Source organism: Python bivittatus, unplaced genomic scaffold, assembly GCF_059951505.1.
Source record: "Python bivittatus isolate LINGU-HERP-01145 unplaced genomic scaffold, Pbiv_v1 ctg000590_np1212, whole genome shotgun sequence".
Lineage (NCBI taxonomy): Eukaryota > Metazoa > Chordata > Lepidosauria > Squamata > Pythonidae > Python > Python bivittatus.
In genome coordinates this window covers 23,883,055-23,902,321 of record NW_028277086.1, presented here as the reverse complement: position 1 = coordinate 23,902,321, position 19,267 = coordinate 23,883,055, and the positions used below count along the sequence as shown (strand labels likewise).

Genomic DNA, 19,267 nt, shown 5'->3' with positions numbered 1-19,267 from the left:
ATGTGTTTGTTGTACATAATTATTAACACGGAAACTACCCCAGATTTCTGGATACTTTAATTAAGTAATGCTATATGTATTCTGATTTTATTTTTTAATAAATATTTAATGCAAAGGGAAGTTTACCTGATAAATTCTAGCATGATGTGTTAGAGAAAATACGAAGAAATAAAAACATATGAGGCTGTCTTGTAAAGTTGTTCAGTCTTTATTGATTAGATTTATATCCCACTTTTATTTTTACCACTCAAGGCTGTGCCGTCTTGAGTGGTAAAAATAAAAGTGGGATATAAATCTAATATAATGCTCCCTCCTCCTATTTTCCTATTTTCCCCACAACAACAACCCTGTGAGTGAGTTGGGGTAAGACAAGGTCATTGGCCACAGGTCACCCAATCAGCATTTGTGCCTAACCAGGGGGACAGGAGATACAATCTTCTGGTGTCTAATCCAGCACCTTAACCACCACATTGTCTCTCCAGTTTTCAAGCAGTCCACTTTCAGGAGTAAAAGTTTTTTGGGTGATTTGGGGCCAGTCACTGTCTCTTACAGCCATCTACCTCACAAGGGCTATTATTTCCAAATATGATTCCTAGTGAGAATAAAATGGAAAGAGAGAATATTATATGTGCCAGTGTATTTCACCCATAGGAGAAAGGCATCGTAAGAGGAAAGCCATGTTAGCATATGATGGCAAAAAATCAGGATGTGTCTGCTAGCACCTTTTCCTACTATCACGGAAGCTCACGCAAAACGTGTGCTTTTTCCTAAAATATGTTAGTCAGAAAAGGTGCTAGCAACACATCCTGATTTTTTTCCCTAAAGGAAAAGTGGGATATAAATCTGATCCTTCATAATGTAACCCAGCTTTCTGCTTCCTAGAGTGTAGTCTGAATTTCATATAATTTTATTCTCATCTTTGGGGCAACGGGGTATAACAGGTCTTATTTTCAGATGTTTGTAGACATATCAATCACACTTCTGCATGGCTACTTTTTTATTGTCCTGCAGCTATATTGTCAGGAACCTTCCACTTTTTTCCCCAGTATCAATAAATGGAGATAAATGCAGGATTCCCAAAAGGACCTAACCAGTGTTATGTAATGACATTTTGCTACTTCTAAGGGTTTGCTAGAAATGTTCCTGAGCAGAATAATATTGGCCTTTTGTGTTGCAGTGTCACATTTCTGACTCATGTACCCTTGGTCTGTTAACTCTTGCATCATTCTTGGAAATATGGTTGCTGAACCAGTTATTCATTGTTTGCTATCTATGTAACATATCTGACATGTTTTGTATACTTGTATTGCTTCTGCCCCGGCCTTAATCTAAAGTTATTTTTTTTACTTTAGAAAGCTATTTGCTGAGAAACGAGCTAGGAATTTTGGAAGGGGGATGTCAGTGTTTGAATTTACCTGTAAATACCTGTGTTTTGGAGGATCTGTCAGCCTTCTCTGCCCTGACTAAGAAGCTGCAGTTCTCAACTTGTAAAGCTTGCTTAGCTAGTTCATAGTAGCAAATGCCTCAAGGGTGGAGTGAATCAAGCTTGCACTGGCTACTTATAAGTCATGGGCCTTAAGAGAATGCATTCTCCTTATCCTCTAAATCAGTGTTTCTCAACCTTGGCCACTTTAAGATGAGTGGACTTCAACTCCCAGAGTTCCCCAGCCAGCATGGCTGGCTGGGGAATTCTGGGAGTTGAAGTCCACTCATCTTAAAGTGGCCAAGGTTGAGAAACACAGCTCTACATAGTTAGACATGCAGAAACCATTACAGAGCCAATAGGCCTACATAGAGCTAGGCTGTGTAGCTCATTTGAGCTACATTTTGAGATTACATTCGAATGTTTAGAAAAAGTACAGGATTATAACGCTGAGGATGCAATCTGGGGACTTAGGTTTCATACAGATAGGGTAGCAATGTAACCCTATGAAAGCTACTACAAGGCTCTTCTGAACTGACTAAAGGAACTGAGGACACAAAACATCCCATCCTGCAGATTGTATCGCTAAGAGAAATTTCTCCTCCATGGAAACATCTTCACAATCTTGAAGCTCCCACATCAAGACAGACGGCAAAGCAGAATGCTTTCTTTAATCTGCTTTTCTATTGCCAAATTTGTTTTATGGTAATGTTCTGAAGCAGATTTTCACCTTCCTTTGGAATTTTCCTGAAATTTGAATTGATTCTTTGGGAAGGTCATAGCTTGTCGCAAAGGGTATGTGCTGTTTCACAGGTTTGCTAAGAGCCCCTATATTTGACTTTCATCACAATGTTTCATAATGTCAACAAATGCTTTGGTTAACCAAAATAATTACCAAACTTGAAAAACAAATAAGCTGTAAATGGTACAGTAAATGAATTGCGTGAATCGTAGCAAAATACATTCTAACACTCTCTTCTATTGCTTTTGATCTGTTCAAGGAAGATAATCCGTGGGGATGAAGAATGGAAATGTAGGGATATGGGTCAAATTTAAAAAATGGAAGGAAATAGGATAATCCCTATAAAATTGTTATGGAGAGGAAGGGTTGGGTCTGCAGTTCCACCCACCCAATTAGTGGAAGGCCACAGGAGGCAATGTGCTGAGGTCACCAAAAAGGGTTTTGGTGAATGTTTTTGGCCTTTGTTGTCAGGGTTTTTTGTGTAGGAATGGGACCAAGAAGATGGCTTAGGAAACGAGCCCCTCCCTTGCCAGCCCTTAGCATCCCTCCAAGTCCACCAAAACCTGGAATCAGCCTGTTAAACAGAAATGTGGGGACATGCTTTGCATTTGCTGGGATTAAAGGTGGGGCAAGGATGGTCTGGGCTCCCAAAGGCCTCCCACGTACTTTAATCCATTTGAACGATTGCTTTAAGATCCTTGACTGCTGTGCTCAGATCTGAATCCTGACAAGGAGTGCTCAACACAGCATTTTGGAATGCACCAAGTGGAAGATATGGGACATGTCATTTTAGCACTAATTTCAGAACCTTACAGTAAGCAAACCGGGTATTCTTTTGGAATGGGATGGCTTCATTTTACTTGTGTGGACCTGGTCCATCTTATTTTTGTTCTTGCCTTTTTGAGGGATTGTTGAGTTTTTTAGAGGTTTGAAGCAAGAATGGGAATTCTCTAGTGCTAAAATGCAGTTTTCTTGGCCTGAGAAGTGCATCAGGCTTTTCACAGCATCTCAAGGGCTGTGGTCCAAAAATGAGGGCCTTACCTGTTTTTAAGACATGTTAAAGTACAAAATAATTTAAATCTATGTGGTCGCTAAAAGTTAACACCAATTTGATGGCACATAATCAATCAAAAGGAATAAAATGGGCTTTATGTATCCATTTTTTCTTTAGCCCCTCAAAGTTCTAGAAAGTGAAAATTTTGGCTGTTCCAGGAGCTACAAGGAGGATATGGACATACCACAATTTGGCTACACTTTTTGCGTCTGGCTTTAGATGTGGCTGAACTTTTTTCTTCTTTCTGTCTGTCTGTCTGTAAATCAGTCTTGATTCCTGGTGACTACCTGGACTAGTTCCAACAGTTTTGCCATTGCCTCTTTCCTAGGGCTAAGAGAGTAACTGGCCCAAGATCACCAGCTGGCTTCATGCTTAAGGCAGGACTAGAACTCACGGTCTCCTGATTTCTAGTCTGATGCCTTAACCACTACACCAAACTGGTTTCTCTGTGGCTGAACTACAACACCCAATAACCCTAATTAGCAAGCCCAGTGAGGGAAGTTTTGAGTTCTGGTTCAGCAACTTTTTGTGGTTTAAGATATGTGCAGATGTGATGTAACCTATTTTTATTTCCTCCTCATTGACCAGATAGCAGTGATTCTGTCACTTTCTCTATTGCTACTGAGCATTATTGCAAGAGAGGATCAAAAGTGGGGTACAATTAACTGGCTAAAATACAAGAGAGATTCAGGCAGAGATGCCTTCCTTGTCAGACAGTTGATGCATCTAATGGGAATGATTAAATATGGACTACAAGGAATGTTCCGTGATATATGGAAGGGACATAACCAACCTTCCTTGGATATGCCTAGGACTGAACCTGAGTCTTCCTGCATGCAAGCATGTGCTGTATCACTCAGCTAATGCTTCATTCTATAGAAAGTACACTTTTGAAGGGGGCAGGTGACCCTGCAATAAATCTACCTATGGAGGTTGTAGGTTCTCCATCTCTGGAGCTTTTTAAGAAGAAGTTAAATAGCCCCCTGTCAGGAATAGTTCAGTTGGTTTTCCTGCACTCTGGAGAGAGTTGAACTAGATGATCTTCGTGGTCCCTTCTAAATCTACAGTTCTGATTCTATGCACAATACAAATGCTGAGGGGAAAAAAACCAGCTATAAAGTTGAGAAACAAAACATTCTTCCCCTTTTGTGCATACGTCTAATTATTTTGTATGAAGTGTATGTGCATATTTCCCGTATTCTACTTTAAAATACCCCAAAGGGTCTCTTATGTCAAAAGGTCATCAATGCACAGCAGCAACAACAAATCTTATAGAAAAGAAAATATATTTGGAGGGGGGGAGGAGGATAAGTGGGATCTCCTTTCTTGCAAAGGATTCAGTCTACAATCCCTTGCTTTTCTTCAGTTACGTGTCAGCTATAAAGTTGAGAAAGAACACAGGAAAAGGGCCTAGAGCAGCAAGATTTGCAATGACACCATTCCTATCCGTCCATCCGTCCGTCTGTCCGTCTGTCTGTCTCTCTCTCTCTCTCTATGGCAGGTGGATGAGTATTTCATTTTGCTGTTCAAGCATATTGTTGAAGATGGAATTGATTTCATGCTGTGTTTTGTAGATCACAGGTTTTCAGATCCAGAAAGGGTGAACTATAAATTTGAAAGTGGAACCTGGTAAGTTTTTTAAGACTAATTCAAACAATTTATTAAACCTATTAATAGGCCTGCACAAGATATGTGTAGGTTCTTCCTGAACATTATATTTTTATAATATCTTCATATATGTACAGTATTCTATAGACCATGGTGGTCAGTGTGAAATTTCATTTAGAGTCCATTAGTTTACAGAAACATAGATACACAGGGCAGTTGTAGGCACCCAGGCCAAAAACAAACTACGTAGAAGAATGTTGACTCTTAGAAAAAAATCCTGGGAAGTTATGAAGAACTGTCATATAAAAAATGCAAATTTGCACCATTCAAAATATTAGAAGTACAAGGAGAGAGAAATAGTCATAAGGTTCCAAAATGAGCAGCCAACCATTACTGTTTTATTTTAACCAATGTTAAAGAATAAATTACCAATCCCCCCCGAAAACTTTCTTTACACTTGTATCATACGAAGTCTCTCAGTCATCATAGAAGACAGAATGCAACTAGCAAAAAAGAGATTCTCTCTTTAATCCATAGCACAGAACATTAATTCTGTTGCTCCATAAAGAATACCTTCCAGGATGTGCTCTTAAAAGAAAAAAAAATGTGGGCAAGCAAAGACTAGCTATTTGTATAGCAGAGAGGTTCATTGACAAGATTTTCTTCTCCCCCCCCCCCATTATTATACATTTGCACTTATTTCTCCAACCATAAAATTGTAACATTATTGAACCCTTAATTTCTAAAGTTGCAGCCCAACCTTTGGAGGATCACGTGTTGCCTTTGGTGGGACAAAGTCTCAACAGATAGAACCAAGGACTTTTGAAAGGTCTAAATATGGGATCAATTGCAGATTCATACATGGAAGAAGCATTGTTCAAACTGAAGTTCAATATTTGAAATGATCAGGTGGAATCAGGGATGTAGTAAAAATAAGCCAATGTGACTCACATAAAAAGCAGGCAGGGCTTTGATCACACCATTGTGATCACTATCTTAACTTTTTTGACCATGCTTTGCAGACACCACTGGATGGAATGATACTTTTTTGTTAAAATATAGCAACATTATGTTGGGTTTCCCAACATCAGCTTATTGACTATGGGCTGCAATGGCCCTACAAATTACAGTATATTCACCTAAGTCAGTGTTTCTCAACCATGGGAGCTTGAAGATGTGTGAACTTCAACTCCCAGAATTCTGGGAGTTGAAGTCCACACATCTTCTAGCTGCCACAGTTGAGAAACACTGACCTAGGGTACAGTGCAAAGAAAGGAGAAGCAAAACATGATTTTTCTGCCCCCTGAAACTTTCAGTATCTAAAAAAGGCCCTGGGTAGGAACTCTTTTAAAGCTCTTTCTTTTCCCAGCAAGCGTTTAAATTATTATTCTGTCAACCACACTGCTGCATAATATATTCATTAACAAAAGTTTTGTAAAACCTAGAGCTTTGGCAGTCATGGAGTTGGGAAGTAATTTGCATTTCTTTTTAGCAAGAACAGTCTTTCATTTTTATTCAGTAGTTGAAACCTTTCCAGTCTGTAAAATCAAAATATGTCCTGAGTGTGCCCAACCTCCCCAAATTAATCAGAAAATATTGTGTCTATTTTTAAAAGGTATCAAACAGGTTACATTTCTCTCTACTGAGTGGGGGGAAGAAGAATGTTGTAAACACAGCCATTGGTGGGGACTGTACTTTAATTGGAACATTTCCACAGTCATAAGAAAAGATTCCACTTATGAAAATGGTGTTTGCTGTCCAGATTTGTTGTCCAGTTTGAGACGGTGTTTTATTTTCTTCTGGGCAAACCCCTATACTTTGATAGGTTACTACATCAGTGGCAAAAATACCCCTTGTTTGGGTCAGTGACCACCGCCCTGCAGCTTTCTAATCTCAGCTTCAGCTATTCTTACCAATAATCTTCCAGTAATTCAGTGTTTAGAGCATTTGCCTGATATATAGAATACAACATCAGTTCACAGCCCAGCAGATTTTTTAAATTACAGTATTACTTTCCTTCCCATGAGCTGCCTGCTTTATTTCTAATCAGTCCACTGCCACATCATTGAATTTGACATGCTGGACCAACCTCCCTTTTCCAGCTGCAAATAGCCTAAATGAATGAGTACTGAAAAAGTGCTCTTTGGCAGCTGAGGTGAGGCCCTTTTTCCTTGTGACAAGAAAAATGTTGAAAGGGTACATCGACGGACTTGCTAGAAAGAGCAGTCAAACAGGTTGATTATAGAAAGAAAAATGGTTATATTTTAAAAAAAAACTGCAGAGTTTCGAACTGGTGGTGTTCTACACATCAAGCAAATATTATAACCACCATGTCAGGCAAATGTTATAACCACAATGCCCTTGGGAGATTTATCCAACATTGAAGATGCACACATTATTCAGCCGAATCTTGGAAAAGAAGGGAAGATGCAAGAATGGAATGTTTTAAATTATAAAACTGATTGTAGTGCCTGTCTATATGCGCATTTTGATGCTTTAACCTTGTTTATGTAAATTTATTTTAACATTGTATACATATATGTGTGTGTGTATACATAGACACGCACATACATGTACATACACATAAACATATATACATCCAATAAGAACTGCTCACAGAAAAGAAAGACATTGGAAATTGCTTTCTGGCATAGAAAATTGGGAGGCACAGCAGCTGGTGAATTATCCAATGAGGGCGGTGGTATTTGGCATTACAAACTGAACAAGTTGCTGATGAAGCATCTAAGTCTGGACAGAATTTTCTTAAAACAAGGTCCATCTGGCATCAGCCCAAGATAGGAGCAGCTTAAGGGTGCAGCCCCAATACTTTAATCATTGCATTACAAATGACTATATTTATCTGTACAGGTGAAGGTTAAATTAGACAGAACAACAGAAGTGAATGACATCATACTAGAGGATGAGCCTCTAATTTCAAAAGCTGGTGGTGATTTTTAAAGTCCCCATTTACTTATCTGAAAAATGTTTTGATGTGGATTTAAGGCTATGGAAAAGCCATGTTCTGATTGTGGTTGTGATGGTGGGAATATCAAAGATATTAATATAGTTATCCTTGTATTTGGTCTACAGCAGCAAGATGGAACTTGTGGATGATAACACCGTAATCCGAGCCAGAGGCTTACCGTGGCAGTCATCAGACCAAGACATTGCTAGGTTCTTCAAAGGCCTAAATATTGCCAAGTTAGTCCCGTCTGCATGATATGCTCGTTATGTTTGGATATGTTCTGAAATTGTCCCCAGAGGTCCACTTATTGGCTGACCTTGATGGCCAGCCAAAGATTGTTCTCACCAAGCTTCAGGGAGAGGCAAGGTATCTGGACATCAGTATGAATGTACGTGTATGTATTAGTATACTTTGAAGCTCAGCATAACTACAAGGCCCCTGCCTTTTCCCAATTTCTATTCAAGGTGGCAATTTATAGCCTTCCAGATACCTAGATAACAGTGAGGAATGCTCGGATTTGTAGCAAAGTCTCCCTATCCCTAGAGTAGAAGAATCACAAATGGTCTCTCTTGCATTAAACGGGGGACCCCCAAAAAGAAGAATGCCATCTTAATTTTCTCCAGAGCTTTGCACTCCATCAGGGAGTATCCTGGCTTCTCTGAGTGGTGTATAAGGTAAACTGGTGGCAAGATTAAATTATAATGTAGCAAAAGCATGTATGAAATGCTTTTTTTCCATTTGATAAAATGGCCTGGAACATTTTTTTTTTTTTTACAACTGGCATTAAAGTGACAAGTGTCCTCAAAAACAAAATGCTGGACAAAGAAAAGTAAGATTGCCAGAGGGGTTCACAACTAGCCACAATGATGCCACAACAATGAAACATACACTGGAAGCTCATAATACAAGCTCCACTCCTTGCGTACTTGTGTGCAACGTCACAGCACAAGTACAAAAGGGGAGGAGTTTTTGTCATCATGTTTTGATGCATGTTTCATCACTTGTCCTTGTCATTCTTTAGTGCAATGTTTCTCAACCTTGGCGACTTGAAGATGGGTGGACTTCAACTCCCAGAGTTCCCCAGCCAGCAGGCTGGCTGGGGAACTCTGGGAGTTGAAGTCCACCCCTCTTCAAGTCGCCAAGGTTGAGAAATATGGCTTCAGTGGGTGCCACATTTGCGTAATTGCAGATTTTTTGTCGAAGAGCAAATCTGTGAAAGTTCTAGAAAATAACTTTGTAGCAGTTGTCCCCCAGGTAATAACATTTGGGCTGATTACAAATGATGGAGCACCTGCAGTTTGTGATTCTTTGGGAAGGGGAGCACAGAATAAGCTACATATTTACGGTGGAAGAGAAATGGAACGTGTGCTACTTTATCCAAAAAATAGGTGAAAAAATATATACAACTTTATGACCCATTATTCTCTGCAAAAACAAAACAAAACACCCAACCATTGCATTTCTCTTATTGCTAAACAGTTGAACAGACTCTCAGTACGTGCAATATTGTAGTTGAAAGAAATGCTAAAGAAGGAATTTAGGGGATTCAGGGATCTACCTGCATTGTGTTTGCTCCAATCTTTTTGAAATAGCCTTGTAAGTAGTGCATATGACTTTGGGCCAGTCACACTCTCTCAGCCCTAGAAAGAAGGCAATGGAAGCCACTTCCGAAAATGTTGCCAAGAAAACTGCAGGGACTGTCCAGGCAGCTGCCAGGAGTCAACACTGACTCGAAGGCACAACATTTATAAGCAGTGCATATGAATGAGAGCATCCTGCCCTAAAAGAACCCAAATCCTACGGCAGAAGTAATTTTGCTATTCATATATTTATGCAAAGTTGCTGCTTTTTTCTGCTATGATTTTATTTACATTCCAGCTTTTCATGAAGGCAGCTAATAAGATGATTTTTTTTAAAAAAGAAAGACTCAAATAAAAAGTAAAGAAGAAAGCAAAACAAAGGTGAAGAATAATACAACCCACACTATTTAAAAATTAAAAATTAAACTTTTTGGCTGAAGAGCTGTCTCTTAACTCCTTTTCTAAAGGAGAGAGAGTGGAGACCCCAAAATAACTCCCAAGAGAGCCTCTTCTGCATCTTCAGGAAAAAGGCTTTTGAAAGTGGAGCATCTGGACATTGACTTGATCATGCAGCACAAAGATGACAAAGGCTGCATCCTGTGGGGTTATCTGGGATCAGTTGGAGCCTATGGATCCTAAAGAAGTGGACAGGGTTCTCTTGAAGTTACTTCTGCCAGCTGTCCCTCTTGTTTAGTGAAAGCTAGCAGGGAGGCGATGGGAATGTGGGCAGTGCTTAATGCATCCTTGAGTGAGAGGGTTATGCCATCAGCCTTGAGGGGGGAAATGGTACCTCCCCCCACTCAAAAAGCTATTGTTCAACCCAGGGATAACAATCAACCTATTTCCAACCTTCCCTTTTTAGGAAAGGTGGTTTACAATTTGGTAGGTCTGCCATGCAGGCAGCCCTGGATGAAGTGGATTATGGTCCTTTCTCAGTCAAAATTCAGGCCTGGATATGGGATAGAAACCGTATTGGCCACTCTTCTGAATGACCAATGGAGGGACCAGGAAGGGGAATGCAACTCGCTTGGATGTCTCAATTGCCTTTGATGCTATTGGCCATGGTATCCTTCTAGGCTGTCTGTAAGTTGGGGTCCTCTGTTGCAATGGTTCTTCTCTTTCCTAAGTGCCAGCTCCAGTTGGTATGGAAGAGAGAGATCAAGTCCTCCTATACTTGCAGGGCTTGGCCCTTTCTCTCCTACTGTTTAAGGTCTACTTGAAACTACTGGGGGAAGTCATCCATCAGCAAGGGGTGGGAGAGATCATCAATAAGCCAATGGTATCCAGTTATATATTACCATCTCTTGCTAAGCAAGAGGTGTGGTTGAGGTTCTCTCTTGGTACCTGGAGACTGTTAGGATCTAGATGGGGAAAAACAGGCTTAAGATTAATTCTAGGAAGGCCAAGAGGCTGTGGATTTTTAAAGCTGACCAATTCCAGAGATAATCCAGAGATGGGATGATTCTCCCCCAGAATTGGTTAACAATGTGGAGGTCCCCTTGGACACACAGCACCTGCTAGAACAGTAAGTAGAGGTTATGGCCAAGAGGGCTTTCTACAACCATTTCTTGAATGGGAAGCTTTCTTGATGGTTACTCATGCCCCGTCATCTCACATCTGGATTTGCTCACTCTAAGACTGCCCTTGAAGATCATTTGGAAGCTGCAGCTGGTTCAAAATGCAGAGAAGTTTTGGGTGGACTGTTGTTTGCCCAGTCCTTCACTGTGGGAGCTTCACTGGCTGCCAGTTAGCTTCTGGATACAATTTAAGGTGCCGGTCGTCTCCTTTAAAGCCCTGCATGGCTTAGGACTGCACATCTCAGAGACTACCTGCTTCAGGTAGAATCTGCCTGTCCAAAAAAATCAGAGAGAGAAAACTTGTTGAGAGTCCCATCACCAAGGGAATGCCATCTTTAAAGACCCTGATCTCAAACCTTCTTAGTGATGGCCTGCTCCTTTGGAACAGCATCCCCAGAAATTTAGTTTGCCCTCTCTCTGTTAAATTTTTGAAGAGCCTTAGAAGCCTGGACATTGCAGAGGATATCTGGGGACAAGATGAGATCAGTATGTTGTGGATGTTTTCTATTCCTTACAGTTTTGGATGATTCTTAGTACTATTGCTATAAGCTGGTTATAAAAGACTCTGAGTCTGAGTGAGAAATAAATAAAATATTTTAAATGGCCTCTTCTACAGATCTTAACATGCAGAGTGGTTCAAAATGAGAAAGGGATTTCCATACAGTTTCAGGGCTGCATAGAGTATCAGCACTATACATTTTGCCTGGCTCTTTCAATGTGGATATCATCTATATTGTGCACCTGTTAGTTGCCTAGCATCTGTAATTTTCACTATTTTTAGACCTTATATAAAGACAATCTCAGATGGTTTAGGGCAGTATTTTATTGGTGATGAAACCAAAGCATTAAGCACCTGTTATAGCTGGTACATTAGATGTTAATTGTGCAGGTGTGTTTCTTGCTGGAGGTTCAGAAACAGCTGAGGATTGAAGTGAAGTGCTAGCTCATCTTTCAAGGAAAATGCAACCTTGTCTAGGACAGGATGAACCCCAGCTGCCAAGCCTGGTTCCCTCCTGACCATAAATCCTCTTTCCTATCTGGATTTAATTCAGCATGTTACCGTCATTCTGTATATTATCAAAGAGCATCAACTATTTTCTTGGTGGCACTGAACTGTGTTCAAAGGGAGCAAAGGGAGGCAAGATGACACCAAGGTTGGTGGCCAATAGAATGAATTTTGGTGTTCGAGCACTACCTTCTGGATCAGACAGGAAGGACTAGAATGACTTCAGAGGATTGCCACAAAATCCAACCTTTTAGATGATCCAGGAGGATACCATGTTGATGACCACCAAGAAATCTAGAATTAATACACCATCTAATTGCAGTCATAAATCATCCACTTTGACAACTAAAGCAGTCCGTCTCAAATTCCATCCAGAAGTCTAACTGAATTGGGATTTGATTATCAGCATCCAATCGTTTCAGATTCAAGGCTGCACTTTCAGTCATTTTAGCTAGAAAATAGTATATCTGAGACTGACCTATAATTTGTCAGCTGTATGTGGTCAACCAACTTTTAAAAGCATACTGCTTTTAATACATAAAAAAGAGAAGCTTTAAATAAAAAAAACAAAAAAAATAGAAAAAACAGACACAAAAATGGATGAGAAAAGAAGTACGTAATTACATAAATACCATTTGGAAAAAAAAGTTGACCAAATGGAATAATATAGATACTCAAAGCCTCGGTAAAAGGCCTGTTCATATGTGGAAAATGAGCACGTCTTCCATCAAGTTTTAAATCAGCTGGAGTGGAGTCTTTCCAGCAGAGTAAAATAATTTTAGCTGAGACGATGCATGGACATTTTTATGCTTCAATTTACACCAAGAATCTGGAATCTAATATAGTATGACATCTTATCTTTAGCCCTTATTCATCTCCCCAACACCATATTAACAAACATATGCATATTAAGCCAAAACGGTGGAACCCAAAATATGAGATAATATTCTATAATACCGTATTGCATTTCTGTCACATGGAAGTTGAAACCACCTACACATTCTATAGGGTGTCCAATGGTGGTGAAAAATAATCTTTGTTAAATGAATTCCATTTTAAGCCACTAGGTTTTAACATTCCTTAATATCTAATTTTTTTTTAAGAGCTGGTGTTTCATGGTTAATATGTTGGACTAGGAACAGACAAACCCAGGTTCTAGTCCCCCTAAGCAAAAGAAGCTCTCTGGCTGACTTTGGGTCAGTCTCTTTCTCTTAACCCAACCTATCTCAAGGGGTGGTGGTTATGGGGAAAAAACAGGAGGAGGGGTCATTATGCACACTGCCTTGAAGAGGGATATAAATCTAATAAAACTCTAGCCTGTTGAATCGTTAAAGTAGGATGTTCCAGTTGTTTCAGTTTCCTTCCTGACATTATCCATGTCGTAGAAGGACACCAAAGACTTATAATGTTCCAGGAAACCACTAAGGATAACATAAATACAAAAACTGCTTATAGCAAAAATATTTCCGTGGGTCAAGACTAAAAATAAAAAATAAACCTTTATATGGCTGAAATAATGTTTCACATAATGTAAAAAAATGCCAGATTGAACTATAGAAAATTCTACTAGGTTGCCAAATTTATTAAAGAATTTTTAAAAATCTATAAAAAGCAAAGGAAAAATAAGAAAAAGGCCTTAAGGCCTGGCTCTGTCCCCAGGCCTTGGGTTAGAGTGGGTGACTGACCCCTTCTATGGTGTTCTGGATTTCAAATAATTATTGTTTTCCTGGATTGTTGGGGTCTTTGGTGTTTTTATAAAATGCTTATCGTTGTAGTATATAAGCTGTCCAGAGTCATAAAGATCACAGCAGCCATGTTTTTCATAAACAAATTAAATAAATAAAAAAAGAAATATGCCAGCACCTGTCAGATCAGAAAATTTCTTCTCAGCAGAATCCAGAGATAAGCAAAAAATATCTGGGTTTAGAGGGAAAAAAATTCATCCCATGCTGTCTTGATATTAAATATGCACCATTAAACAACTTGCATTTCTGAATTACCTGTGGGAACAAATCTAGAAAGATCATTATCTTCTTTTTTCATTACAAAAAGCCATCTTACTGGACAGTAGTAAAATATTATCACAAATTGCTGATCTGAAAAAATAGAGCCATCACTAGGCCAGATCTCTATGGTGAATGGATGTGGAAACTTAGGTGATATGTAGTTTCTATCTCCAGCATGTATTCAGGCTGTAGGGAGAAAAATCTCATGCAAACATTGCCATATACAGCACCAAAGAGTAAACTAGTTCAGCATTATAGGAAATATTCAGAAATATGTACATTACTTCTACATTCCAAACCTTGGCAGTCCATCTTGAACATCTTTATTCCCTTTCAACCACCTGTCAGATTCTTTAGTGGTTTGTTGAGTGTACTTTTTAATATGTTCAAGTTGGGTTTTTTTTTTTTTTCTCAGAAGAGATAATAGCAATTTCTGCCATGTTCTTATCAAGGATATCAAGGTACTGTGTTATTCCTTCAGCAGATCTTTTCAGAACCTTTGCAGAAGTTTTCAAATGCTGAAACTCTGTAATTCTATAATTGTTTAAGTCACAAGGAAGGGCTTTTTGTGATGGAATGGACTTATGAAGGCCAGGCTCAGGGAGATAAGCATGATCTTAGCCCCCAGCAGGAGCGTGGGAAGTTCAAGAAGATGAGGCTGGCACCTCCCTAAAGAATTCAAGGTGTTGTGGCTGGCTGGCTTGGGAACTAGGGTTCAGTGGGGAGATTTTCTGTTTGGAGGTTGTAGCTAATAAACACAGCAGAACTGTATTTGCATTGTCTCTTGGAGTTCTTTGGGCTGAATCTGACACTTTTAAAGTTACAAGCAATTCAAGAACAGACACCATGTTTGGGATCTCAAGAGTTAGTATAACTTTTGGAGTTAATATAACTTTTTGGATTTTCCTAATTGGGATGGGGTTGCCTCAGCTTCATCTTCTTTAATTAGAATCTGTTTGCTAGTCAAGGATAAAGATTAGAGAGAGAGAGATGATTTCTTTTTTTTTGCTTAGGGATTCAGAATTCACTCAAAAAACATCCACTGCTTAAGAAAAAAATTAAGTTATCTGTTTTACCATTTAAGTCACAGAGCAGTCCAGAATTAGGACATAACTACCACATTGATGACACTGAGATTGTAGATCAAGGTGATGCCACTAAAAATCAGAAGTCCATGATCAAATGATCTTCCACAAATCTTTTAATTGAATAAACTGTTGCCAAGATGGTCATAGTTATTTTTAAAATCTTTTTTTAATACAAGTAACAGGAAAGAAACTTTGGAAGTGAACTTTTTACTAAAATTCACATGGGATAATTGCAGTGATTGTTATTTTTTAAAGGAAGATCTGAATACATCTAAAAATAACCAGAGTGTCTTTTTTCCTTTCCATATAAGTATAGGTTTTATGAAAAGGAACATCTACTTAAGTTTCCTCTTTGTTGCCTCTCTTTGCTATCTATCTCTTTAGAGGAGGGGCTGCGCTTTGTCTCAATGCCCAAGGCAGAAGAAATGGAGAAGCTCTTGTCAGGTTTGTAAGTGAAGAGCACAGAGAACTAGCATTGCAAAGACACAAGCATCACATGGGGAACCGGTATATTGAGGTGCGTTGGTCAAGTTCTAAAATCTGTATTTGGGTGAAATAGTGGAAGGTTTGTCTAAGTTTAATCATATTTTTCTTGTCTTATCCTCAGGTGTACAAAGCAACAGGTGAGGACTTCCTGAAAATTGCTGGAGGTAATCTTTCTTTTCCTGTAACTCAAATTAACATACTAAATCAACTTTCATAACCTGCATTCTCTCCACATGTCTGGTCTTCAACTGTCAGAATTTTCAGCAATAGCTATGTTCGGAGTACCCAGATTGGGGAAAACTAGTCCTAAATGGTAAAAACATTCTTTCTTTTACATTGAAACTATTGATCCAATTAGCGTGGATCTCTAGATCTCTGGGTACATAACTCTCCTTGGCTATTAAGCTCTCCAATTGATTTTAGGGCAAGACTTAGCTAATTACAATTTCTTTGTAGATTGAAAAAGGTGAATACTTTGCACTGGCCATTGATCCAAGATACCAATAAAAATGTAAATACATGCATAATACAACAGTGCAACTTGAAAAATTGGAAAATCTTAATTTATTATCTAGTGTAATGCATGTTGAGAGCCAGTTTTGTGGAGTGGTTAAAGGCAACCAGACTAGAAATCAGACCGTGAGTTCTAGTCCCGCCTTAGGCACAAAACCAACTGGGTGACTTTAGGCCAGTCATTCTATCTCAGTCCAAGGAAGTAGGCAATGGCAAACCACTTCTGAAATTTGCCAACAAAACTGCAGGGACTTGTCCAGGCAGTTGCCAAGGGTCAACTTAAAGGCACACACACACAAACAGTATGTTAAGCAAGATCAGAGGTATAGAGCAAGAAACAATGATGTCCAGTTGTGTACAGATATTACCAATTGCAATGTTTAACTGAACCATGCAGATGGTGCTCCCAAGCTATGATGGTAATGTAAAGGCACCTTCTTGAAGCCTTCTGAATATTTAAGGAAAACAGTCTGGTTCAAATATGGCAAGTCATGATTTCTTAGTCATGATTTACTGAATAAATCAACTGCTGGGATCATGCAATATACAATACCACAAACCGCCAGTTTACTAAATATGATAAGTCTAACAAACCATATTATATGTGAACAAGAGTCCTAATGTGAACTGAGGGGTAACAGTAGGGCTTACCACATGGTTAGAGGATACAGAACCTGCTCTACTAGGGTGTGGAAGCTTTAAGCACTGTAGTAGTTTAATTTTTAGTTTCTAGTCCAGGAGCCATTGGAATAGAGCTTCTGTTTTAGAGCTTTCTGTAAACCATAGTGTGGTTTACAGTGAAGAATTCTGTTTTCTGCAAGCAAAGAAAAACATTAGTGCAGCCTTTCAGGCCAACATACCCTGAAATTCTTGAAACTTAGTGCCAGCGTACCTGGAGAACATCAGATTGAGGAAGATTGTTTTGGACATATCTTCTTGTATAATAGTGAATATGGAAATACTCATACACACGTTTACATCGATAATGCTATTCTTAGCATCTATAGATTTTTTAAAAATAGGAATCCATCTTACCTAATACCACCTTAAACCAGCTCAAAAAAACACAATGAATGGGCAAGCTTTCCTGATCTCTTAGCTATACAAAGTGATATAAACTTTACTGAGGAGAAGCAAATTGGAAAAACCATGAAAGCTTGCACAGTCAAAGCCAAGATGAAAGATTGGTTACACTGTCTAACTTCTGGTGAAAGATGAGAAGAGGCTGCAGAATGCTATGGTGGTTTCTTCCAGGAGTAACTACAGTATAGAATAAGAATTGTTGGTTCCCCTGTTTTTGAAAGTTTAAACTCCAGTTGTTACCTAGACTCGCTTCTATTCTTCAGGAAAATGCACAGTTCTTTGGTAGATGGAAAAGAGTATGGAAAAAAATAGGCAACTTTTGTAAAAACAGAACTGAACATAATTTTAGATATTGTACTAGGTTAGAAAAATAAATATTGTATTTACCTTAGAGAACGACAATCCTGAATTTAAGACAACTCACAAATGGAAGAAGTTTAAGAACTAAAAACATTTTTTGAGGAATACACAGCAAAGGGGTGATCAAAACTTTGATTTGAGAAAGTTACAAATGGACTAAGGGTCCAGATAAATTTGAAATACGATTTTGGAATTAATTATAAAGAATCCTTCCCATGGGAAAATGCTTTTGTTTTGATTTAAAAAGAAATAATAAGTTTTTAAAAATTGGACACTAGAGGAAACTGAAGATTACAATTAAAGGAGAAAAACACATAAACTCAACTTACAATTACAGAATGAAGCAAAATATTCTAACATTGGACATACTGAAGGATATTTTGGAAAAATGGACTCAGACATTAATTTTAATAGTGTCAACAGAGACATCTGCCTCTGTTGAGAGACTGTGTCTAAAAGATGTTATGGAAGAGGAACAAGTTTTACCTGACAAGATTGAGACTGAGTTGAAAGTGGATTTACAAATGATGGGCTATAAGAATGACATGGAAAAAAATGCTACACTGGACATTCAAAAGAAACCAGTGGATGTTTTAATAATTAAAAGGGATATACAAACAATAAACCAAAAGAGTGACTTGGATAATTTTCCTATATTGCATTTACAAAAGAGGCTTGTAAAAATTTTGAAGAATCTTGTGAGAAGGGACAAGAAAAAATGAAATCAAGTTGTAAGACATTATTATTTGATTAAGATTGTTAGTAGTAAAAGGAAGGAATATCAAGTTGATTTATTTGATCAAGGTTAAAATAGATATGTTGTTATTTCTGGTAACCCTTAATGGACTTTTGCTGACACCAGGACTGAAATGACAAGGCTTTATGGATTTGTTTATAGATAAGAAACAGGATATGGGAAGAAGAAATCATTTATTGTGTTTAAGAAGAGGTGATAAGTTAGTAAATTGTTTATACTTGTTGCGAGGAATGTGGGAAGTCACTTCTTTATATATTTCTTTTCTTTTTCTTTATTATATTCTTTTCTTTCTTTTCTATTTCTATTTCTCTTTTTTCCCTTTTTTTCCCTGACCTTCTACTCTTTCTTTTTATTCTTTTATCTTTGTTTCTGTTAGTTTTTACTGTAGTAATTATAATCTTTAATAAAATTACTATAAAAAAAAAGAAAGTAAAATCAGATAGCCTCATCTAAAAGTTGGAGTGAATGAACCAGCAGCAGAAATGTAACCCAAAGGTCACTGTTCACAAGGCATACATTTTACTCCTGGTGAGGAACTTTGGGAAAGGACCTTCATGATTTTGTCAAGGTTTTTATCAGAAATAAGATACTTTTCATTGTTGAGAAAAACCAGACAGCTTTTCCATAAAAGCCCTCTTCAAAATGATGACTAGTTGCCTTTCATCTACAATTGGGATGGTTCTTATGGGCAGTCTACCAATCAAATCGTAAACTCCCTGGAATTAAGATTTGTTCCTTTGTGCTCAGTAAAACACCACGTTTACTGATTGGAGTACGTAAATTAATTTTTCTTTTGGACCTTAGCATCCATGTCATGACTCTCTTATTTCAGTCTAGCTGAGTATAGCAGCTGAATGAAGTCTACATGTTACCTCAGATGAGGTGGACCTTAGAAACAGTGAAAGGAATTGTGTTCTGTGACTTGTCAGGATGTGTCCCTTATGATTGTATTCCTGGCTTTTCCCTAGTGATAAAGCATTTTCAATTCTCAATTAGATATAAGATGGTAAAAGCCATAC

At 38.3% G+C, this 19,267-nt stretch overlaps 1 protein-coding gene across 5 annotated transcripts in view; it reads left to right on the top strand.

Annotated features, from left to right (window-relative positions):
- ESRP1 (epithelial splicing regulatory protein 1) overlaps positions 1 to 19,267 on the top strand; it is a 43,596-nt gene that overhangs the window by 11,470 nt on the left and 12,859 nt on the right. For all 5 annotated transcript variants that reach the window (XM_088149121.1, XM_088149120.1, XM_088149119.1 and 2 more), the window contains exons 6-10: positions 2,881 to 2,979; positions 4,794 to 4,848; positions 7,918 to 8,028; positions 15,434 to 15,566; positions 15,657 to 15,699. In XM_088149121.1, the coding sequence (XP_088005247.1) occupies positions 2,881 to 2,979; positions 4,794 to 4,848; positions 7,918 to 8,028; positions 15,434 to 15,566; positions 15,657 to 15,699 (441 nt within the window). The remainder of the gene's footprint in view (positions 1 to 2,880; positions 2,980 to 4,793; positions 4,849 to 7,917; positions 8,029 to 15,433; positions 15,567 to 15,656; positions 15,700 to 19,267) is intronic.